Source organism: Meriones unguiculatus, chromosome 8 (assembly GCF_030254825.1).
Source record: "Meriones unguiculatus strain TT.TT164.6M chromosome 8, Bangor_MerUng_6.1, whole genome shotgun sequence".
NCBI classification, from domain to species: domain Eukaryota; kingdom Metazoa; phylum Chordata; class Mammalia; order Rodentia; family Muridae; genus Meriones; species Meriones unguiculatus.
The window spans coordinates 65,714,811-65,739,980 of record NC_083356.1 but is presented as its reverse complement, the minus strand read 5'-3'; the positions used below and the strand labels follow the sequence as shown (position 1 = coordinate 65,739,980).

At 46.9% G+C, this 25,170-nt stretch overlaps 1 protein-coding gene across 2 annotated transcripts; it reads right to left on the bottom strand.

Moving 5' to 3' along the window:
- Positions 1 to 105: 105 nt before the first annotated feature.
- Positions 106 to 25,131, bottom strand: Rabl6 (RAB, member RAS oncogene family like 6). 2 transcript variants are annotated; one of them, XM_021651098.2, is made up of 15 exons: positions 24,752 to 25,131; positions 19,309 to 19,443; positions 18,255 to 18,302; positions 15,349 to 15,401; positions 13,635 to 13,726; positions 10,408 to 10,548; positions 9,908 to 10,013; positions 5,646 to 5,749; positions 4,346 to 4,674; positions 3,932 to 4,085; positions 2,919 to 3,128; positions 2,561 to 2,828; positions 2,025 to 2,196; positions 1,175 to 1,233; positions 106 to 1,055 (listed from the first exon to the last, which is right to left on the bottom strand). In XM_021651098.2, the coding sequence occupies exons 1-15, from the start codon at positions 24,879 to 24,881 to the stop codon at positions 858 to 860; spliced, it is 2,199 nt and encodes a 732-aa protein (XP_021506773.1). In that variant the 5' UTR covers positions 24,882 to 25,131; the 3' UTR covers positions 106 to 857. The 2 variants fall into 2 exon arrangements, with proteins under 2 accessions (XP_021506773.1, XP_021506775.1); XM_021651100.2 differs by lacking the exons at positions 19,309 to 19,443; positions 24,752 to 25,131 and having other exon boundaries at positions 15,332 to 15,401.
- Positions 25,132 to 25,170: the final 39 nt, after the last annotated feature.

The following is a 25,170-nucleotide window of genomic DNA, read 5'->3' as shown; positions in this document are numbered from 1 at the left end:
AGCTACCTTTCCAAAATGGCTCTTTGATAGCACCTGGCCCATATATTGGTTGGTCTTACTCATCTCAAGCAGCTTAGAGAATCAGAAAACAGTCATACACCACAGTAAAATCGGAGAGTTTTATAGTCTGGGTGGAGTGTCTAAGAAAGTGCTCGCTACGCTCACCTGCGCAGGCGCTCAACAGGCAGAGGCGCAGCTGGCACACAGTGGCAGGCTGTTAGTGCCTCTCCCACAGGAGAGGTGGTACATTGTGTTCTCTTGCCAGTCTTAACCAGTGGAGGGCCTGGGCCACTTTGCAGTAGCAGATGCTGCCATGACCTCTTGAGTACACATCTGCTCAGGGCAGGACCCTGCTCTACTCTGGATCCATGGGGAAGAAGGTCCACAACCCAAGCCATGCTGTGGTCCTGGGAGAGCTCAGGAAGGCAAGCAGGAGTGGGACTGGGTGGTAAACATTTGAGAAGCCAAGCAACCCCACATCCTGCCTCTGTAAACAGACCCTGGTGGGTCCCTTCTCGGCCCCAGGCACATCCCTGAGAAACACCGGGGACTGGCTGCAGCTCTTATCTGGGGATGGCCAGGTGATCCACCAAGCCAGCTGCAACTTTATTCTGTCCCCTCCCTCCCTGCAGAGCAGGCTTCTGCTGGGTTGAGGCCCAGCACCTGCAGTGCCTGACCCAAGGTCTCCAGGACATACATTAATGTAGAGTGGGCCAGACCACACGGGGGCAGACACAATGGCTGGGGGACATAGGCGGCAGAGTGGTCCTGGGAATTCGAGTGCATAGACAGCAGCCTCCCCAATCAGCCACTGGCAGTACCCTTCTTCCCAGGACAATTAACTGCCCCTGGCATGCCTAGAGCTCCTCATAGTCCCCACCTCCAAGGTGGCGGCTGCCAGGGGCCCCGCCTCCCAAGAAGGCTTCCAGCTCATCTGCAGCCTTCTGCTCCTTGCTCCGAGGAGGCTTCCTTTTCTTTCTCCGATCCTCCTTGCCCTCTTCCTTGTCCTTGCTTTTCTTATGTTTGCTTTTCTTCTTTGTAGCCTTTTCTTCCTCCTGAAAGTCACAAAGAGCAGAACTAGAGTCAATGGGACACTCACAAGGCTACACCCCACCTTCCAGGACCCCAGACTGCCCAGGCTAGGTGTGAAGTCAGTGGTGGGCAGGGCATGTACCTCTTTGCCTTTCTTCTTCTTTTTCTTCTTCTCCTTAGAGGGAAGTTTGCTGTCTTTATCTGCACAAGAAACACAGCTAAGCTCCTACACGCAACCACTTTGCATGGTCAGGCAGAGGTTGCTGCAGATACCCCATCCCCAACAGGGACTGGTCCCAGAGGCAATTAAGGGTTTTCCATGTATTCTTGTGCTGGTGAGCCTTGAACAAGCCCAGGACTAAATTTCTTCCCTTCCCTTTGGGTCTGAGAATCATTTAGTACAGTCCTAAGCTACGCTGTTGGTTGGTATTGAAATGGCCCAAGTCTGCCCCTGGGCTGCAGCTCTAAGTACTTCTGCTAGGCAGCTTTCAATTTTTCCAAAATAGTTCTGTCCAGAAGGCCTGCCTGGGACATGCAAAAGCTTTGAATGTTGGTAGAGCAGTTGGAGGAGAGGTGGGAACCCATAGGGAACCATGAACAGGGCAACAGTCTTAGATGGCCATTCTGGACTATAATGCACATGTTAGGTTGGGCACATGTTTGCCAGCCAGCGAGTTTCTCTAATCTAGAAACTCTCATAGCCAATAGCTATGGTTAAAAAAAAAAAAATGCAGGCTAGGATTTTTTTTTGTTTTTTGTTTTTCAAGACAGGGTTTCTCTGTGTAGCCTTGGCTGTCTTGGATTCATTTTGTAGACTAGGTTAGCCTCAAACTCACAGAGATCTGTTTGCTTCTGTCTCCCAAGTGCTGGGATTACAGGTGTCTGATTCCTGGCCTGCAGGCTAGGAATTTTAAACACTGAAGTACCATAGAATGAAGACCTCCAAATTATATCAAGTTCCAAGGAGAGGGACAAACTCCAGGCCCTCCTACCTTCATCACTGCTTTCCTTGGGTCCTGTCTCCTCCAGACCCAGCCCAAAGAGATCTGAATCATTCTTCAGTTTGAAAGCAGGGACTGCTGGCTTGGAGGGCAGGGGTGGCTGAGAGGGCCCAGTATCCTCATCACTTATATCAGAGAGGTCTTCTCTTACTGGGAACGGCCCCTGAAAAGAGAGCAGCTGGTAGGTCTATTGTTCCTGACCACTGCATGGGACATTTGAAGCAAGGTTGGCAAGTGCCCTTGGGACTCCAGGGGCTGGGCTAGAGGGCTTAACCTGACCTAGATTCAGAAAGACCAGCAGGGCCTTCATGTGGACAATGTACCCCCTCCCATGGACTCTTGTCCACTTTCTCCAAAGGCTTCAGGCTTTTTCAATGAAAAAGAAAGGATTGTGCCTGTGTAGCACTAGAGCCAGGAACATTCTCCTGCCTCTCCTCAGACCTTGCTCTGGCAAACAGACCTTTTTGATTGTCTTCTATTTCACGAAGAATGGAAGCTGAGCTTCCCAGCCAGCAGCCTGTCCTTACCATTCTCCTCTGTGTGTCTGACTCATCACTTTCAAAGTCAGGGTCATCCATGACGAAAGACAGCATCTGGGCAGCAATGGGCCCCTCAGGATCACTTTCTGATGACACCTGTTTGTCCTTCCCTTCCTGAGGCCTAGGAGTGCCATCAGTGGGTGGCTTGATACTGCTGAGTTCAGGCTCTGAGCCAGTGGTGAGACCATCTGACCATGGTGGTATGGCTCGTGTGGGAGCTCCCTTCTTTTGTGGATGTGAGGCCTTGGTGGAGGACCTTCACATAAGAAGAAATGTCAGGAGCTCTGAGGCCACCCCAGGTTGCCACAACCTCAGCTGGCCATACCCTGGGAATCCCATCCCATACCATTTTATCTCAGGCTCTGAACATTGCTGAGGAGCCACTCTGGGGTAGCCTGCTGGTCCTTCAGCTTCCTCCTCACTTGAAAGACTGATGTTCTTACTGGGAATGGGGTTTGAAGGTAGCAGGGATTTGCCATGTGGCTGGTCTTCTATATCCACATCATCCTGGAAACCTGCCACCATGGGGTTCCCTCCTATGACATCTCCAGCATCGCTGCAGAAAAGGGGGTAGACAGTCAGAAGTTCTGAGGGGAGCTGTGTGCAATACCACATTCTAGTAACAAGAGCTTCTGGGCTGTCACAGGGGCTGCTGAGTAGAGGAAGGGAAATACTGCCTTGTTGCTGGCTAATACAGGAGCCACTGGGAGAGGAGCCCAGTTAGAAGCCTCCAATCAATTTTGTTTCTGGAAGGGAAGCCCTTGGTTCCATAGAACACGGTAGTGCTAGAGATGTTAAGTCATTCAACATTTGATCTGCTAGAGGGAATGACCTCAGGGATTAGGGTGTTGTTAGAAGAGAGGGGATTACAGGAAGGGCTAGCCGCAGGAAAGCAGACCTGGCCAGGGCCTGCTTGTCTGGATCCCTATGAAAAGACCCAGGTGGCCTTCAATACACTTGAGCTGAGCCAGGATGTACTCAAGAGTGGCTCTGTCCCTGTTAGGCTATCTGCCAAGGATCCTGATGTCCTAGGAAGATTTCAGCTTAATATCTTCTAGCTTGCTGTGGCCATAAACTCTGCCCTGCTCCAGGGTGAGCTAGCTGTCTATGTACCCCAGGGTGGCAGTGGTTAGACTGAGCAGGCCTTTGACACATGGCTTCAGTCCTCTCCTCAGTTCTTGTAGCCACAGGTCAGCTTCTGTCCTCAAGAGTTAACTACCAACCTAGCAAGCACCAGAGAGGCTGTGTCCACAACCTGCAGCAGCATCTTGGGTGATCCAGGTATGAATGGGATGTGGAAGCTGTGCTGGCCGGTCCTTGAGGTGAACCCTGCACTCAGCTCTACCAATCCACCCTTACCTGTCACTATCCTGCTGTGGGCCTTTGGCTTCAATTTTCTTCTTGTCTTTAGGCACGGTTGTGTCTTCTAGGAAGCTTCGATCAAGGCCATCTTCAGGGACAAAATCCTCAACGTTTTGGACTTTTGTTGGGACCTCTAGAGCTGGAGCTGGCTCTGTAGAGAAATGCTGTTTCTTCCTTATGTGGTCCCTGCTCCTGTGCTAGGCAAGCCCCAAACTGTGCCTGTAGGACTGGGACTTGACAATCCAGGAACCCTGGCTCCAGGTCACAGGCTGCTTTAGAACCAGGCCAAGGAGTGGCTGGTCCATGTGGCCTGTCACGGGCACAGGGACATTCCAGAGAGGGACATGAAGCTCAAGATGCCAGAAGCTGGCCCCAAATTTACATCTTTGAGAGGGCTGCTCCCAGGCCTACCTGGAGTTGAAGGGGTCACTTCTGCAGCTGATGAGGTCCCAAAAAGCCGAGAGATGATACTGCGACGCTGGGCTGGAGCTGGGGCTGAAGGGTGTACAGTGGAGGGCATAGCCTCCAGTGGGGGTACGGGACATGGTGCTGAGGGACAGGGGGAGGAGACACCAAGGGACAGCTGGGAGGCAGGCTGGGGTGTACTGGGGCTGGAGCTCCCTGTGGACACGGCACTTGGAGGCACAACTGGCGACTGGGAGCCTGATGATGGGCTCTGCCCATTGGCTGCCAAAGGTGATGCGTGGCCTCGACTTCGAGCCTCCATCATTTCAAGGAAGCTAGGAGGGGCAAAAGGGCAGGGAATGAGGAATCAACTTCCTTTTGGCCCTCTTTCTCCAAGGCTTTCAGGCATCAGTGTCCCTTTTGCATTTATACTATTAGGCAGAGGGTAGTGCTTGACTGCTAGTTAGCTGTACCCAGACTAATGTCTTGCTTATCCTGTCTCTTTAGCACTATAGTTCCAGAGGCCATGCTCTCCCTGTACACTGGTACCAGCCCAGGGAACTGAGTTTATACCGGTATTAGCCCAGAGAACTGAGTCTCAAAACAGAGATGGTTGACCAGACTGTTCCTTAAGGACCAACTGTTCTTATGGGATTTGGGTAAGCCAGTGACTGTCAGCAGTATCCATATGGCCAAACATTAATGACCAAGAGGTGTGGCCAGATATGGTCAGTGGGGCAGGGTTAGCAATTACATTCGATGAGTTGCTCTAATCACAGGATGTGCTGATCCAGATGTCTAAGCACTTTGTAGGTTCTGTTAGCTCCAAAGTACTTGGGGGTATAGAATGCTAGAGCCAACACCCTTAGGAGCATGTGCTCTCACTGTCTACAAGAACTGAGGGGGATGTATGGAAGTTGAGGCTGCTCCCCAATACAGCATGGCTCCATTCACAATAGTAATCCACTTGTTCTAGAGAAGTGCACTGACTAATAATTCAGACCCTTAGTGGATGAACAGGAAGGGTTTGAGCAACAGCATGTCAAAACCTTATTCTAAAGAGGTTGAAATGAGCTACAAAGCCATGTCAGTCAGCTAGTCCCCATACTGCTCTACACTGAGTACCACTAAGATTTTTGGCTGAAGAATAGTCAGTGCTTTCTCCACTGCCTCCTGGGTGCAGACCAAGCTTCACACATGGCTCCTATCTGTTGATACTAGGGTTCACTAGCAACAGGGTGTGGCACCCACCCTTTCCACTTAGGTTAGTCAGGGCCTGCATATCTGTAGATGCTGGCTCACGTACATGCTGTAGTTCTGGTCCTCGGTTTCCTGCTGCACAGACAGCTCCTCTAGTGTGGCATCGATATCTAGTTGGTTTGTCTCCAGCTGCCTCAGCAGGGTCTCCCTCTGTGGAGGAAGCAGACATAGCTGAGTATGCCTCTTCTCCACTCTATAGCCTCTTGCTGTGAGAGGCATGAGGACTGGCTGCCTTTAAGGTCAGCTTGTGTGGCTTGGAGGATACAGGTCAGTCATGTGGAACCACACCAGAAAGCGTCACCTTTTGTTTCTACATACCTTTGGTCACTAGCACTTTTCAGTTGGCTACAACAGCCTTTCAGGCCACAAAAACATGGCAGCAGGTACTTAAAGCATCTGGGGAGTCCCAGGGGCAACTTTGGGTGGGTGAGGAACTCGGCCAAGTACAGACTGGGTAAACTATATACTTCTAGCTTGAACAAAGATGATCAGATCAAACTTCCGAGTCCAGCTGCTATGGCTGTCAGTTGACATGGCTTCTTGCATTTAAATTTAATCTTGAAATACAGCAACTTCTAGGCTGTGTAAGCACAGGAGACAGACAGTATTTCTAACTGGAAAAGGCCCTGCTGGACAGGCACTGCTTTCACAAGAAGCCCTGGCACAGGGCTTGCCCCAGGCTCACACTTAGGGGTGCTTTCAGCACAGAGCAAACAAACCAAATGAAAAAAGTAACTACAGACCAAGAGACTTGGGCTTTGTTTATACTCTGAAAAAAAAAAAAAAAAAAAAAAAAAAAAAAGAAATACATGAGCTGGGTGGTGGCGGCCCCTGCCTTTAATCCACCACTCAGGAGGCAGAGGCAGGCGGAGGGATGGATCTCTGTGAGTTTGAGGCCGGCTTGGTCTACATACAGATGGATTTCCAGGACAGCCAAGGCTACACAGAGAAACCTTGTCTCAAAAGAAGGAGAAGAAATAAGTGAGAAGGATGCAGATCAACACTCAGGACCAATATGTCAGCATACCACAGACTGATGAGTTCTCTACTTTAAAACTAAAGACATGCTACACCAAGAAAAATCTAGACAGCCACATCAAATACACTGTATTATTCAGACCTTACTCTGTATATTGACCAATAACTGGTGATTTAAATAATGGTGGAATTATAGCTTTTTGTTTTTTTTAAAAAAGGGTTTCTCTGTGTAGCCCTGGTTGTTCTGGAACTCATTTTGTAGACTAGACTGGGCTCGAACTTAAAAATCCACTTGCCTCTGCCTCCTCAGTGTTGGGATTAAAGGCATGCATGATATATAAAATATAATTTTTTTTTTTTTTTTTGTCTGAGAGAGGGTCTCACTCTGTAGCTTTGGCTTTCCTCTGTAGACCAGGCTGGCATTGAACTCAGAGAGATCTGCCTGCCTCTGTCTTCCCAATGCTGGGAAGTAAAGTGACCCTACTGCCTGGCTATAGTTGTTTTTTTTAAAGACTGTTTTTGTCATTTTCTTTCTTTCTTTCTTTTTTTTTTTTTTAAAGACAAGGTTTCTGTGTAGTTGTGGATGTCCTGTAATCCCTGCCTCTGCCTCCCAGAGTGCTGGGATTACAGGTGTGAACAAACTTGACTGGCTTGTTATTTTTATGTGCATATATGTGTGTGAGTAAAACCACATGTTTAAATGATTGGAGTGTAGAAGAGTGCATTGGATCTCTTTAGGATAGAGTAACAGACAGCTATGAGCCACCCAATGTGTATGTTGCCCTCTGGAAGGGCAGCAGGTTTTCTGGCCTTGAACTTGCTTCATGGCTAAGAAAGATGTTGAATTTCTTTTTCTCCTTGTCTCTACCTTTTCAGTGCTGTGATTACAAGCATGTATTACACATGGCTTTTTAGAGTATTAAGGATGGAACCCAGGGTGTTGTGCATGGCAGGCAAGTAATCTAACAATAGAGCTATATTCCTGAACCCCCAAAGAAATTTTTTTTTTCAAATTATTATTTAATGTAAGTAGATGTTTTGTCTGCATGTTATGTTTGTGCACTACAAATGCACTGTACTCACAGAGCACAGAAAGGCATTTATGATCCCTTGAGAATGGACTGTTGTGAGCCACCTATGTGAGTGCTGGGAATTGAAATGTCATTCTCTAGAAGAGTAGCCAGCCCCTTCAAGATAGAATGTTTCAATCCATGGTTACTTCCAGGCCATGGATTACTTCCACTGCCAGCAGACAGTGGCCATCAGATTCCCTGCAAGGAACCACAGAGGGAAGCTATGGTGGTATGGGTCTTGGCTCAGGTTTCTATCCTGTGACTATCCTGGCATCCCTTTGTCTCCCTTGGCAGAAATCAGTGATAAAGCTCTCACAGAGTGGACCAGTATTGTTAACAGTTTCCTCTGACACTGAAACATTACATATTGCAGGACTCTTTAAACAAGAAGGCAAACAACTTAAAATAGCTTCAGGAAGTCCCTGAAACTGACCAGATTCACTAGGCCCTCTCTGCTCCAACAAGCATAAAAGCTGAAGAGTGCCTCTCAGAGGGAAGAAAGTTGAGATGAAAGGATAACTCTCAGAAGAGAAGGAAGACTCAGACCAGAGTGGCTGCATGGAAGAGGTTTAGACATTCTTAGACCTGTTGAGCTGCCTGCTGGCTGTGAAGGTTGCACCAGGTCCCTAGCTTCTGTGAGCTGTTACTGGTTCTGGGGAAGGGTGGGCTCTGGTGACGCAGCTTTAAGTAATTTCTGCTCCTATAAGTACTCACTCATAGTTTGGTAAGGCACCCCAATAAAACTCACTGGTTCACAAAGCTGGACTTTGGTGGTATCCACACTTTAGTCTGTTAGGTTCCTATCTGGAGTGAGTAGGTGGGTGTTTTTTGGCTCCCCAGGAAGTTTGGTCAAACAGCAGGACTCTTCAGTGGAAAAGCTTCCAATTGAGTAGCCTTGGCCTTCTTCCTAACCCAAGGCTCCTCAGCATAACCCCACCTGCAGGAATCTCATGTTCCTCAAAAGGGAGAGAGATGAGGAAAAGAAGGGCTTTACTTTCCTGAGTTTGGTGTCTTGGATAAAGTATGAAGGGTCTCTAGACATAGGAGAGGCTAAAGGTCTCCAGGTCCAGAAAGGTAGCCAGACCTATTAGCCTTATCTTATTCATGAGAGATCTCACACCAAGTTGCTTCAGCTGTTGGTCCCAAAAGGGATGTGCCAGGGATTGATCCTCCATTCTTGTGTTTGGGATCCAGAGCTTTGTCCCATCATCTGTCTAGTCAAAGGCTCTTAGCTCTGAGAAACTACAGCATGCCTCAGGACCAAGAAACTGACCATGGCTTAAGCAGGTTGTAATGGGAATTTGGGACTAGATGGAGCCTTGAATTCAGTTTATAGACTGACATTGGCTCCTTGGCTCTGAGAAATGATAGAACCATAAGCCAGAGGCAGTGGAGACTGGGTAGGGATATCTATCTCTGCAACAACTTGTGTTGTTGCCCAGGTTGGTCGTGAACATGTTACTTAGCAAAGGATGACCTTCAACCTCTGATGAACCTCTTGCTTCTACTTCCCAAGTACTGGGATTACAGGTGTGTACCACTATGACCAGCACTTTAATTTTTGAGACAGGAGTCTCACACTTACTGAACCTGATTATGTAGCCTTAAATCCAAAGTGATCTTGACTTGGCCTTATGAATGCTAGGATTACAGGTCTGTGCCACTATGTATACCCTACACCACTTTTATACATCTAAAAGGTTCCAAGAAGAATACTTTTTGAAAAGGAGGGTAGGTAAGGCTCTTCACCCTGGTAAGCCATCCTATGTGCCTCAACTGCATCAGGAAAGCTAGATGCTTCAGGCAAGGGAGGTTTTCTGTTCTTTATGAGATGCCAGATGGCTATGGTTCAGAGTACAGCCAACACAGCACTTGGAGGTGGTGTCACAGAAGCTGCATGTCCTGGAACCTGTCTCTTGATGAAAGACACCTCTGTGTGCCTGGGACCTCCTCCATAGCTCTGTGCTAGTCTGGGAAAGGGGCCTGTACTTCGAGCAGTGGCCCACAGGGAAATAAGGGCCCTGCGTGTTGGACTGAGATTTCCAATGCTCTCAGAAAGCAGGAATGTTACCCCACTTTCAGCCTGCTGCTTTGAGTGCTGTTATGTGTCATCTCCAGCCCACTAAATACATGCTGGTAGCCAGTTTCCAAGATGATGCCCAAGAGTGCTCTCAGGCTTAGGGAGAAGACCAATCATTGTACAGAGCCACAGAAGTGATGGCTACCTACTTATCTGTCCTACCTGGTAAGTACTTACCTGTAGCTGCAAAAATGGGATGTTGAAGAACTTATGCAGGTACTTTAGGCCGAAGCTGTTCTTCATGGAAGACTCAGCGTATCGGAAATAGGAGGAACCAGGAGGTCTGTTTTCAAAGATAAAGGAACTCAGTGGGCAGGGTGGCTTAAATCCTATGTCAAGGACCACAACTAAGTCTAAGGTGTCCTGCCTACCTAGCTTCCTTCTGCCAGCAGGTTCCTAAGGACATTCTGCTGCTTACTCCTCTGGGGTGATCTGAAGAACTGACAGGGGCCAGGCAGGCCCCACAGTCCTGCCATATGGTCTTCACATCTTCTACATCATTACCATCTCTTGGAGACCTGGAACTCCTCCTCACCCTTTCTGGGCCAGGATGCTGTCATTTTATCTCCAAAACAGGATGAGACCATGCCTTTGCTCCAGTGTCTACAAGCTTCCCCCAAACTCTACCAGAGCACAACACAGGTCCTTGTCACAGGAGCAGAACTGGTAGCACCCACCTGTCCAGGTGGTCAATGAAGTCACGCACATCGTCTGGCAAAATGACTCGATGCTCGCCCATGTCACGGTAGTTGCCCAGCACACACACCGGCACATGGGTTGGCACTTTGGGAAGCTCCCGGAGAACATAATTGAAGGTCCTTTGAAAAGGGAGGGAGTGTTTTGCATTAGCTGGGTGACCCTCAGATAGCTATGTGCTTGGTCTAAATCCCCAGAGCACCTGTCACTTCAGGCAGTGCTCAGAGATGAACAAGTACTACAACCTGCAGCCTGCATTTCTGGTCACTGTCTCTCCCGAGAGCATAGTTCCTCTGTACCTCAAATCATGGTGTTCCATTCTCTTGCCTTTAATTAGTGTACCACCTATAATACTGCTTCAAGGGCTAGTGGGGTGGCTTAGTGGGCAGAAGTGCTTGCCAATGTGCTTGATGACCTGACTTTGATCTTTGGGGCTACATGGTAGAGTGAAAGAGCTGGCTCCCATAGGTAGTCTTCTGGTCCTTATCACACAACTCCTTATTCCACTCCCCATAAAAAGAACTTGGAGCCTAACTTGTTTGTAGCATCATTCTGAATTTCAGTTCTGTTACAAACTGAGGTTGGGGTTGCAGCTCATTCACTTCTCCCTGCTTGTTGGCTCTTGCTTCACGAATGCCATCACTGAAGTGTCCTTAGTGAAGTGACTGTCTCCAGGGCCTTCCTTATTCTGCAGTGAACAATGCTACCTACTGACTTAATGTGGGAGTGCCCTGTAGATCCATTTTACAAGTTATCCCAACATCTCCAAATGCCTTGGAAAGACAGTTCAGTGGACAGTTCAGTGGCTGAGCACTTGCTGAGCATATGCAAGGTCCCAGGCTCACTCTCCAGTATCTATGCCCTGCCCCCACCCCAAAAAGAAAAAAAAAATTCCAGGAATGGCAGTAACATACCAATAACCTCAGTACTCAGAAAGCTAAGGTAAGAGGATTATGAGTTTGTGGCCAGTCTGGGTTACAGAATCAGTTCCAGGTTGGCCTAAGCTATGCAGAGACCTAGTTTCTAGAAAATCCACAAACATACACCTCCCACAATCTATGAAATGAGTATGATTCAGCTTTCCTTCCAAGCAATGAAAATGCAACATGCCTGTAACTATGGCAGCCTCTCCCATCTTTGCTCTATCCTTTTGGAAGTATCTCCGGCATCTTTTAACCCACAAGACATCTGAGGTGTGTTCACTGAATGGCAGCTGTGTGAACATGGTTATTTTCCATCCTTCATGTTCAGTGCTCAGGCTCTGAACAGTGTCTATTAACTTGCATGAACTACTAGAACCAATCATGTTGATGTCTAGGGATCTCAGAAGTTCAAAAATGGCTGTGATCCTTGTGGTCTGATGACTGGTGTTTTGTGAGTACAAGGGCCTATAAAGTCTCATGGCTCCCAAATAAGCATCTGTTCATCCTTCTTGAGCTGGCTTAGTCTCCTATCCACTCTGTAGACCAGAAATCATGTCATGATACTCAGCCAAGCAGTTAGATCCTCACTGCTCTTAAAGGCACTACCTGCTCCACTGTAATCCTTCTCGATAGCTGCAGGGTCTTGTGAAGTTAAGACTGCAAAGATCATAGTGGAATATAGGGGCCTTCAGTGTCCAGACACAATTTCACATTTCGCAAAGACATGTCTCAAGTACTACCAACACTCACTTAGGCAAAATACGTATTTTCTGTTCTATACTTGTATGCTTTGCATATGTGTGTCTATGACACACATATACTGCTGAACTGGAGCTTGTTGCCCATCCTGCCTCCTGTAGCCCCCAGAAGCTTCTTGCATATGCCAGTTGCCAGCCTGTCAGGCAAGCATATAGGTGTCCTGGGGTTGGGAGGGTTGGATCTGGGCCTGTGAGTATTGGCCCAGGAATATGATGCTGCAGGAATATGTTAGTATAGACTGTGGCTACCAAGGATTTCTAGGTTCAGGACCCTTAAACCAGAATCAATGACATGTCCAGTGCTAATGTCAATCCAAGGCTTAGCAGCTTAGCATGCATACATGTTGGAAGCTGGTGTACTCAAGTATGTAACTATTCTTTTTTGTTTTTGTTATTTAGATAGGGTTTCTCTGTGTGTCCTGTCGGTCCTGGAACTCACTCTGTAGACCAGGCGGGCCTTGAACTCACAAAGATCCACCTGTCTCTGCTTCCCAAGGGCTAGGATTAAAGGCATGCACCACCACAGATGGACCATGTGACTATTCTTAAGTAACAGAAGTACGATCAGGTCCCATTGTAAATGTATGAAAACCTAGCTGGCCTGCTTCAGCTGTCAACAATGATGGAACAGAATGCTATTCTCTGCTTTTTCTAATGTGAACACAGATTATACATGTAACACTAATAAGAGTACTGTAAAAGGCAAGGCAAATCCCCAAAGGCTACTTCTAAAATGAGCTGCTGTCAGGGCTTCTTTCCTTCTTGTAATGCAGTGGGTTTTTTAGATAGGGTCTAATTATGTAGCCCTAGTTAACCTAGACTCTATGTAGACCAGACTGGCTTTGAACTCACAAAGATCCACCTGCCTCTGCCATTTTCTGGGGTTGGAGGTGTATAGTAGCCATGTCTGGCTCCTACAGTGTTTTTAAGACATTGTTTTTCAGAGCAAGCAAGACTCTGGGACACTTGGGAGCCTCTTGGATGTTTTCTTGTTGGTGACAGAAAGGTTCCCAGTCTCATCACAGTGTGCAATACAGTCTTCTGAGCACATTTCTCATAATTATGTCTCCCTCAATGGAGTTTGGTGGGGTTTCAGGAGGCTTGCACCTGGTCTTTGAACCCCTGGACCCATTGTTCATTTTGCTCTTTGTCCTTTGTTGTCACGAGTCTTAGCTGTGTTTTCTTGGTGAGTTACTGAGAAGGTGTGTGTGTGTGTGCATACTCATGCACATGTGTGTTGTTTCTGGGAAGCTCCCCCTCAATACAATAGGCCACTTGGTTCTGAGAGCAATGTTGTGGGAGGTGGCACCTAATCCCTATCATTGTTGGCTATCAGCCTGAGGCACCTACTCCCCTAATCTCTGCACAGGTATGAATCTATGCCTATCTCGTACACAGATGCCTCAGTCCTCTAGGTGATGGGTTCTGCCCACAGCTGGCATAGCAGGAAGCTCCACACCAACAGAGGAATCACGTGGTACTACATGAAGGCATGCAGACACTGGCAGCTACCTGTGCCCCTCTTACCACTGCTTAGTGATGTCAAACATCATGACCACTCCATTACAGTTCTTGTACACGTCCAGAAACTCAGCATCCAGGGCCATTTCAGACTCTGCCTAGAAAGAGAAGAAAGAAAGAGTAAGACTGTGTCCCTGGCAAATCCCACAGCTGTGGACCTTCAAACACCTGAAAAACACAGAATGGGGCTTTTCTAATCTAAAATGTCATTTTATTTTGGAAAAAAACCTTAAGGAAACACTTGTGGGTGCACACAAGATTAGCTGTGGAAATTAGAGCAGAAAGTTCCACCTCTGCAGGGGAGGCCTGCCCAAGGACTCCCAGAAGCAAGTGCTAGTGCTTTCAGCTGCCCCTTGAGATGGTTTTCAGAGGAAAAACAAAACAACACATGGTGCTGAAACCTGGTCAAACCCCATGGCTGGGAAGTCATAGGCCATGGGTGGGGATGAGTGGGCTCACAGCTGTTCTTTAGCTAAACTGGACAGATACAAACTGCATGTTTGTGTCTAAATATTATGTATTTGTATCTAAATATTGTCCTAAATATTATGTTTACATCCATAGATAAATGCTACTCAAATCCTTACTCAGAAAAATCTATTCTTTTTGGCTGCTCAAGTTATTGGGAATGACAGTTTAGTGGAACATACATCATGGAATAGGAAGCAGAAAGAATTTAAGAACCAGAAGACTGAGAGGATTAGGAGATGCTCTTGGCAGCTGTGGTGGCCTGCACCTGTCAACAGCCAATCACGGGTTAGGGATGTTAGCTCTCATGGGGGATCCTATCCCTGTTAAATTATTGGCTACTGACTGGGGAGGAGTAGGTATTATCTTCAGCATGTACCCAATAGTGAGCACAACAAATGCCAGTGGATAATTCCAGACATGTGGTCAAACACTGAGTCAACAACAATAGCAACAACAACAAAGGAAAGGAAGGAAGGAAAGGACTTGTAGGCAGGAGGGAGCAGATGACAGGGGTAGGAGGGAGACAAGAGGAGGTAGAGAGTAAACAGAATGCATTATATACGTGTGTGAAAACATCAACAAACTTAAAAAAAAAGCAAAATAAAACAAATTAAAAAGTGTGCAAATGGTTAAAAAAAAAAATATATATATATATCAACCCATCAAGATGAGTTCCAGAACAAAGACTACATAGAAAAGGAGGGACGGGGTATGTATTATTTAAGTTTCCAGCCTTGAAGAAGGAGGAGGCTTTCTATCTACTAAGGGAGAATACAGAGTGGAATTCTCTAAAACAACAGGAAGGAAGGGGTATCTAACATGAGCACTGTGCCACAGCTTCCAGAGAGCAAACAGAGAACACTTGGTCCCACTTGTGGTACCAGGGCCACATCTCCAAAATATACTAGCACTTTTAAGAACAAAGCCACTGTGACAGAGATGTAAAATATGGCCCCTTACAGGCCATTCACACCATTCAGTTCACTGTGAATGCAGAGTGAAACAGAACAGGTATCAGTCACATGGGGCTGGCACTCTAAGTAGGCAGTAACCCTAAAATTTAACCCTGGCAGCACAGTCTTGAAACAACAGTCAGTGACCACTGTACCCATAGCATAACTAGAATGTTCAGATGTTCAGGATCTCAGGATGGGCAGGAGACCCAGGGTAAAGGGTTGGAGACCTCCCTAGGAACCACAGATGCCTTGCTTAAGACACTGGCACAGACCCACCTGACAATGTGGCTCACCTCCTGGGGCTCATTCTCCATCTTCAAGCCATCACCTCGTTTTTTACATTTTCCTTGTTAAAAGACAAACAAAAATTAGGAATGAATTGTTCGGCTCAGGATTTGCCTAAGTGAGGAAGTATCTGGAATTCCCTAAGCAGTCCTGCATCACTATGACATTGGCACATTGGGAAATGAGAAGGCCAGCACAACCTGACATTGCCTGTCATGGTTATTAAAGTGTTTTTATCTGGCAGACAGCCACAGGCCCTGTCTGGAGTCTAACACTGGACTCTAGAGATAAAAAGATGATATCACTGTCCATCCTCCTTTTCACATCTAAATGTCCATCTGGGCAAATGGGCTACTCACAACCTTGAGCAAACAAATGCCTCCTGAGAACAAACTCAGGTTAATTTGCTTATAACACCAAGCTCCACATCACTCTGGAAGTCTCACCTGAGCAGTTCCCCACTCAGGTCAGCTTGGGAGGCAGGCTCCCTCCTCCTCAGGTGTAGTAATGGTTCAGCCTGACCTTCACGGAGTGAATGGCAGGAGGCCATTCAGGGTGTGAGTCTCTAGCACAGCCAGCGTCTTCCCACAAGTTGCTGTAAAAGTGTTTGTGGGAACCACTCCTGGGGCAGAAGAGAAGGGTTGGACAGGAGCTGGGAGGCTAGGGGAAGCAAAAACTCGCCAAGCTACTTTCTGTTAACTTTCCCTTTTAAAGCTTCTAAACAAGGACTTGTGAACACTGCCTCCACAAAACTTGAGCCTGCTGAGCTAAACTACCTGCCTAGTCCTCTGGAAAACTTACCCACTGCCCTTGAGCCCTTGGTTGCTTTCATTTCTCTCATATTTCTGTCCTTTGCTGTTATGGACACTACTCAGACTGTGGACCACGTGGGTCCATGTTTCTTGCCCCTCTATGGTGAGTGGGAAACAACAGCCATGAATATATAGGTACTTCATGACTAAGAAGCTCTCGCTGCTGGGAGCCAACCTGACTTCACATGAACAAGGATCTGCGCAGATACCGGAGAGCCTAGTACAGTAGGAAGAAAAGTGTTCCATGGCTCCTAGGGAGTGGAGGTGTTATCCTGCTCCATGGGCTCTTGTGCCAGCTGGAATAGCACATGCCATGCTGAAGGGTCCTGAGTGAGATGTTGAGGCTGCTGCGTTATAGTCCCATCTGATATCCAGTCCCAAGTCCTGATGCACTCTTCAAAATCCTGTCTGTAGGACAGTGCATCCCATGGCAGCAGTTGTACATGTGCAGACTAGAGCTGATCAAGACTTAGGAAGGCACTGTGGTTCCAAAGTGGTGGCCCCTCTGTGGAGCAGCAGCAAGTATTTCCTGAGTTGATGGGGCTTGTGGAGGACAACTGGCCTAGGCAACCTGATGGCTTCATGTAGATGTGACTCTTACCCTCAGTGTATACAGTGATGGACCTCAGGCACCAGGTCATAACAATACTCCAAAGATGCACACACAAACATTCAGAGGTGTACAGACACACCAAGGTCAACAGGGGCTCAATAAGCTGTGTTACTGCTGGAACCACAGAAAAAAGTGGCTTCAACTATTCTTCAACACTTGATCCAAATCCACACTAAAAAAAACTTGGTCGAGGAGGGACCTGTGCACAACCTGTGCCAGAAACCAGAGCCCTGAAAACACATCTTCCTGTAAAGTCCTGAACTAGAGGACTTGCAGCACAGCCATGCTGAGGATGCCAGGGGTCAGGTCAAAGGTAGTGCCTCCAAAGGGGTTGTGAGAGGTCAAAGGTCATGTCTTATATTAAAAGCTAAAGAGGTGATGCTCTGCCTGTTTGGTCAGAGGCTAACATGTGAGAAGTCACACTGCTCAGCACCTGCATGAATACATACACCCCCAGGATCACAGAGGAACTTATGACCTAACATAAGAAGATAAGATGCTATCACAAGAGCACTCTGAGGAGGAGCTCTGACATTACCCTCTGCAGATTTAGATGAGGACAGATCTTTGTGCGGCTGGGTTTACCCAGGTGCTTTGACTTGGTGACCCATTCTGTAAGAAATGCTATATACAGGTTGCTGACCTCTATCACATGGATAACATAGCTAACAACATACAAAATCCAGCTTGCCTTCTTCTCTAAATCCAATTAAAACTCTCCATGGCAAATCTGTTTGAATGAAGTCCTGGACCAAACCAAGACGTGCTCTCACTCCATCTGACTTTGCCCCTGCCTGCCACAGCCTTCCTGATTCATGGTGCCGTCTTATACATTTCTACTGTGCTGGTGCACTGAACTTATACTGTTCATCTCAATAATTAGGGCTGTCCCAGTGCCAGAGGGTCAAACAGGTAGTTATAAACTGGACCCAAGTCAGACAAGATCCTTGTAGGCATTTGCCTGTAAAAACAAGTTCTCATTAGAGACCACTGATCATTAAGCCATCACTTGGTAAAAGAATATCTGACAGTGGTACCCTGTGAATGCCAAGGATACATTCTGTTCCCTTCAGAGCAGGGCTGCCAAGCTACTGAGGCTTAGGGCCCAGTGTGATTTTGCATGCAGGTCTGATACCATGGGAAACACAGGAGGGCTTTGGAAACAGCTTCATATGGGTCAGAGTTTTAAGGGAGGGAAGTGACCAGAACTCAGAACCTAGAGCAGGTAGGGAAGGGATCACACAAAAACTCTGATGTAAGAGCAAACCCAAACCTCCCATATTCTTGAGTAGATACAGTTGGTGCCTTTGTCATGTTTCTGAGCCAAAAGTGGCTCTGTGTGACAGGGATAAATAGGACATGGAACCTAAGGAAGAATAACTAGACTTGAGGTAATGGGCACAAGGACATGCAAATGAGGTGCATGTGTGGAGAGGGAGTTGCCTATTTAAAGTCCATCAAGCATTAAGAAAAAAAAAATGTACTTTACCTTTGTCAACTACATCCCAGACTTCAACTTTCACTACATCATCAGTGGCTGAAACAAAGAAAATCCTCAGATTAATAACTAGTATCATAGCCGCTTCTGGGCTGCCAAACAGAGTCAAGGGCATTTTGATATCACTAGCTTCCTGGGGCCTGTGCAATGCATGCTCTAGTGTTTGTAAGGCTGTTCCCTTAGGCCCTAGCATGCACAATTCATCTATTAGCCCATGGATAAAGCCATCACATGCCAATCACACTCAGTAGCCTGTGGGTCCCTGAATGGATGCTCACACCCTAAGCAGCTGTCCAAGTCACATCTCTCCAACCCCACTTTTTCATCTGACTGGCCAGTATTCAGTGAGGGTTGAGCAGAGTGCAAGAATGCAGTTCAGTTTCAAAGGCTAGAGCTCTGATGTTGAGTCATCTGAACAGGCCCAGGTTGGCTGTAGCCCTTATACCCTTGCCATAGCCCTCTGCCTACCTGGCCACTTTCCCCACAGTCTCCTGAGGCTTTCTCTTACTGCCAGCCCTGACTTGCTGCATGAGAATAAAAACTATTTTCCAAGTTCCAGTTAGCCTTTTTCAACAGCCACTGTCCATTCTGGGATGTCCTGGAACTGAGGGAACTAACTGAAAGGATGGTGAAGACCCCAGGACCCAGAAGGGAAGGACAGGGGTCAAATAGCCACACTGTTCTCCAGGGATGAGCAACTGCCAGGGTTCACAGCATGTACTCCCACAGGGTAAAGCAGTCCTGTGTGCCACTGATGACTATGGGTAGATCTGTTCCTAGAGGTGTCCAGGGAATTCTTATTTTATAAGGTGTGTCTTTGCTTCCTTACTTGTAACTGTGAGTATCCTGGGCCTGAGGCACCAAGGAGGAACTTCAGATTAAAAACTCAGATGAGGTAATTCACATGCAACTTTAATTAGTGGGGCCTCCAACATGGGCAATGTTTTCTCAGTTTCATAAAGTACCTTCCATGAACTGGGAAGGCAGGACACATACTGTACAGGGGAAAAAAGGGGTGCTGAGCTATTACAGGCCTTGAACTCACTTTTGTAATTCCAGTGGATGCTGGTGACCTGGATCTCCTGGGTGGGGATGTATTCTTCCACAAATTTCTTGCCTTGCAGTCGATGCCACAGAGCAGTCTTGCCCGTGTTCCTGTCACCCCGGATCACAATCTTCACTGGGGCAAGGATGGGCAAATGAAAGAAAAAAGATTAATCAGTCATTCTTTCAAAACTTTAAAGTATTACGTTTGTCCCAACTTAATGCGAATTTGTATTTTCTCAGGTGACTGGCATGCAGGGAAGAATATGTGAGGATGACAGCAGTTCCCCAACAGACTAATTCTGGTTAAGGCAGGACAGAGTCTCCAAAAAGTACAAGGGTACCTGACAGTGGCCAGAAATGTAGCACAAGAACAGAAGCCAGGTCTGGTGGCAGAAGGCAGCACCAGAGTGCTGGGCCTGTCTTTCTCCTAGTTACAGACTCTGAGGAACTGCCAGGGACCCTTAGGATCAGGGGTGGACTGCACAGACTTGAGCTGACCAATCAAAGAACAGGGCCCAGGATGGTACCCAGTACTTGGCTTCCCATCAACTTTTCTCACACTACTAATGTTTGTAGTGCAGTTTTGTGTAAATCTGTATCCTATTTCACTCACTGCACTGTGTACCAGGCCTGAACTCAGGAGGGTCTGTTGGCTTTGGGCAAGGATTGACATGTGGAAAAAAAAGTTCCATGAATGGGGTGAATGAGATGTAGTACTGTCTTTAGGCCCTTATACCTTTTAGAGAGGTATAAGAGAGGTAAACACCATTAGGTGTTTCGAAAAGGTAATAAAGAACAGTTTGGAGCTGACACAGTGTCAACAAAGCTAGGAGGAACAGGAGCAAAGGAAAGTGAGAACAGGCTTGGCACTGGCTGGGAAGACTGACATCTTTGTTGGGTGGGACAGGAGTCATGAATGACTGATGATGCTGAAATGGGCAGGGAAGGCATGGGTGTTAGGCTGGTGCTTCCTGGACAGCACTATGGGACATGCAGAGATTGATAATGCTGCCAAAAACACCTTGAAGGGCAGGAGTTCCAGGCTGTCCTCAAGGCATCCATTAGGTTAGGAAAGGGTCTAGGAAGATATAGAAACTTAAGAGGTGGGGTAAGGGGAAGCTATGGGCTCCTATGGTCACTTCCTCCTTTCTCCTAGGCTGTCCGGTCTGCTGCAGAGTCAAGTCCCTTCCCATTTCCAAACCCATCTACTGTACCAGAAGCCAGTGGCCACCTTGGTCTCACAGCTCAGCTGGACTTCTGGATGTGCTTGGTCCCATCTGGCTGCAGTGCATGAATGAGAATGGTCCCATATCTGAGAGGTCAAACAGTTGGTGGACTGCTTAGAAAGATTAGGTAGTGTGTCACTGGGATTGAGCTTTGAGGTTTCAAAAGCCCAGGGCAGGTCCAGTTTCTCTGCCTGATGCTTTGTGGATAAAATGTAAGCTCTCAGAGCCATGTCCATCTGCCTGCTGCTACTGTAAGCTCCAATAAATTCCCTCTCAGGTTCCATTGAAAAGCAACAAGCCCTCCTTCCCCCACCCCCTTTGGTTTTGAGACAGGGTTTTGCTGTGTAGCCCTGGCTGTCCTGGAACTCAGAAATCCACCTCCCTGAGTGCTGATATTAAAGGTACATATGACCACAATCCAGTGCAGCAAGCACATCATCAAGCATCTCTCCAGTCCTCAATATAAATTCTTTGAATGTTTTGCTTTAAAAAAATATATTTTATGCAAATGTACATGTGGTTGTGAGAGTTCTTATGCCCCAAGTATATGCAGGATTCTGAGAAGAAGGCATCAGATCCCTGAGAATTGGAGTTACAGACAATTGTGACATACCATGTGGTTACTGGGAATGGAACCTGGGTCCTCTGGAGAAAATCAGTGCTTTTAACCCCTGAGCTATCTCTCCACACCCCCACTGCTTTCTTTTGAGGCAGTCTCTCTATGAGCCTTGGTCAGCCTGGAATTATCTGTATAGACCTCTGCCTCTCAAGTGCTGAGATTAAAGGCATGTGCTACCTCACCTGGTTGTTCTGCCTTTTAAAATCAGTATTCCAAGATTAGTCATTATATAATGAGCTGGTATGTTCTACTGAATGCCTCAACCAGATCTTTTTAAAAATCTGTTTTATCTTTTCTTGCATTTCCTTCCTTCTACTTTCCCAGGATCTATTTTTCTAGGCTTCCAAATTGACCATGACTAACCATGAACTGAATATGGATCTCTACACGTCCCTTCCTGTCTTTGTAGAGCTAAAGTAGACCAGGCTGACCTCAGACTGACCTCAGTTCTGCCTGCCTTTGCTGTCTAAGTACTAAACTTTTACTTTTTATAAGTTGATCATCCCATAGCAATGAAGAATAAAGGAACTGCTAAGAGTTCCAAAAAGATAGCTGAGAGTTGACTGTAGAAGTAGATGCCTGCCTCTCAGCTACTCAGAATATTGACATAAGAAGACCAGTTGAGCATACATGTTCAACAGTTTGAGAATAGTAAGGCTCCATTTTAAAATGAAACAAAGCCATATACAGATCCTCACCCTCATCACTCACTGGGTAACACAATGCAGTCCTTTTGTCATTCTCAGGGCTTTGCCGAGACTCTCAATTTTTATGGCTGTCTCTATTTGAGAGGGACAGATCATGTATTGGTAACTTGTTTCTCAATGGGTCTGCACCCTCCTTACTCCAACTTCCAAGTGTGTGTTACATGACACTATTGCAGTTACAGCTACCAGGCCATTGCTGGGCAGTCTTCTTATGGCCAGACTTACCCAGTGTTCTTTTCTAACTTTTTACTTACTCCCTTTGCTATTATATTATAAATGTATCTCTCAAAAACCATATGGCCCAATTAGAATTTTTTTTCCAATTTTTTGATTGCATTGTGACTGCTAATAGAAATGGAGTGATTCTTACCATATAATTTAATAATTTTAAGGGGCTGGGCATGTAGCTCAACAGCAAAGGACTTGCTTAACAAGAACCTAAGTTCAAGCTCCAATAATGGGCGGGGGAGAGCGAGTGAGCAAGCAAGCACAAGAGTGAAAGAGAGACTGAGATTGGTGAGATGGTTCAGCAGGTAAAGGTACTTGCCACCAAGCCCAACAATTCTAGTTCAACACCCAGGAGCCATATAGTTGGAGAAAACTAACATCTGCAAGCTGTCCTCTTACTGCTACACGTGCACCAAGGCATGCCTACCCCCCAATAATTTTTTTAATCATATTTTTTGGTTACCATTGTGGTTTCCTCACGACTATCTTTGCCTTTTATTAAGTTGGCCAAACTTTCTTCATGGCATAAAGTTGAAAGAGTTGTAATCTACATTTTAATATTTACACTGTAATATAAAGTCAACAAATTTTTGAATACATGCCAGCTGTGGTGGTTTATAGTTTAATTTCAGCACTTGGGAGGCAAAGGCAGCATGTCTCTATGAGTTCAAGGTCAACCTGGTCTACAAACTTGAGTTCCAGAACAGTTAAGAACTACATAGTGAGATCCTGTCTCAGACGCCTTCCACCCATACCCCTCCCCCAATTCTGAATGTCTTAACTCTGACTAGCTTCATTCTGGACTCGGGGCTGACTCTATTTCAGTATTTTTTTTTTTTTTTTAAACAATTGCCTTTAGAAACCATTATACAGCCACTGCTTATTCAGGGCTTACTACATATGGACCCATTCCTTTGCTTACCTTTTCTTTTTGAATCCCAAACCTGTCTTTTCAGCTTAAGTTCTATTTATGCAAAGAACACCCTTTAGTATTTGTTTTTTTTAAGACACTTTGCTCAGCAAGTTGTCAATCATACACTGAGTGTGAGTTCAGCACCATTTTGCATAAGTATCTGGAATCTCACCCAGGTTGGTCATCAGTTCAGTGCTGTTCCTTAGAATGTGCTCTCTTTACTCTGGCTGCAGTTCCCTCTTTTTGCTTTTGAAATACAGACAACTCACAGTGATACAATGATCTGTGGGTATGTTAAAACTCTGTTTTTTTTTTTGAGTTTACTCTTTTTTCTATTGCTTTTTTGAGACAGGGTCTCTCTATGTAATCCATGCCGTCCTGAAACTCACTAGATATACCAGAAGAAAGATGTCTTCAAACTCATAGAAATCTACCTACCCCTGCTTCCCAAGTAATGGAATTAAAGGCATGTGCCCCCATGCCCTGCCTGAGTTATTTCTATTATCCTGACACATTGAAAAAAAAAAAAAAGATTATTGTGCCTACAAAATGTAAGACAGCATTTTGTAAAAGACAATTCAAAACTTAGAAAGCATCAAAAGTGACTCTCACAAGAATCCTAAATCTGTATTTATTATACTGTAGGTTTGTTTCTGTAAGTAAGATAGTTTGTAAAATATGAAAGACTTCAGCTCGTTTAGGTCCCTCCTCTTCAGGACCACAGGGGCAGGTCAATTAGGGAGCAGGTTTCGAAAGTGAGAAGCTTCCAATTCAGACTTAATTTATAAGATTTATGTTTCAAGTAATGCTATACAAAACTAAGTAAGGTATCCAAACGTAGATGCCAAAGAACACAAGCCACTGAATATCTGACTCAATATTCTCTTCTGTAGATACAAGAGAAATACAAACTTTCAAGTAAACACATAAACTGTTTGCCTCTAAATGTGCACAAAATCCTCCTAGTAAATTTCGTGTTACATTATAACCCAACTATCACTGACACTGAAAGACACTGCTTAAAGTGAGCAGCTTGTGTGTTCGAGTGGGGTGGGAGACTTATGCTTCAAAATCTAGCAGTATAGAAATAGAAGAGAAGTAAACAATGTCAGACCAGGGAACTGCCCAAGAATCTTTAGATTATTCTAGAAAAGAAACTGCTAATGGAAAAAACTCTAAAGAGGTCAAGAGGACCGTCTGCTTCTGGCTGCACAACATACATAATTTATAACGAAGAGCAGCATAGCGGGCCTTTCTTCCTGTGGAACCAGGGATGCAGATATAGAGCCTCTTGGAATTTAAAAATATCCCTTACAAAACCCTTTAAAACAACAACAAACAAAATACACACCCACACCCCCCCCCCCCACCATGGCTCAAGACCCAGCGCCGAACCGACTTTTAGGAGCATCAAGTGAGAGCACGCGCCGGGGCCGTGAGGGGAGGGGAGGCAGGTGGCACGCATCCATCCATTAGCCACACACCCGCGCGCGCACCCTCGTGTTATGTAATGGTCTCTCTCCGCAGAGTACCCGCGCCAGTCAGGGTCCTCCACTGCTGCTCCGTCAGTGTAGCTGCACAGCTCTTTTGGGGAGGTCTCCTGCTGTCAGGTGACGGCCCTCAAGGAGGGGTCACTATTCTGAGCCCAGGGACCCCGTCCACCTCGGCCCCTCTGGATCTCCCAGACCATCCTGGCTGGGTGGACCCCCCCCCCCCCCGGCCTGCCCGACGGCGCGGCCCGCACTCACTGTTGTATTGAACCCCCTTAGCGAAGCGCCTCTGAAGCGCCTGGTTCATGGACTGTAGCCCGGCGGGGATGTTCTTGTCCCGGCCCGGGGCCTGCTCCGACCCCACCAGCTTCTTCAACGCGGAGAACATCTTCCTGCTGGACGTGGGAGCCGGAATGACCCGCGAGCTCAGCGGCGGCAGCAGCAGCAGCAGCAGCGAAGTGCGCCTTGCACCATGTCCGGCCAGCCCGGGATTTCCCCGAGGCTGGAGCAGCCGCGGCCACAAGCTAGGGCCCGACGGCAGGTGCGGCCCCGAGCGAGGTTCTCGGGCCTCAGCCTCTGCGGATCCACTCCGGATCCTGCGGCCCTCGGCGCAGCGGCCAAGCACCCGTCAGCGCCGCCATCTTGGCGCCGGCGTGGCTACGGGGCGGCAAGAGGAA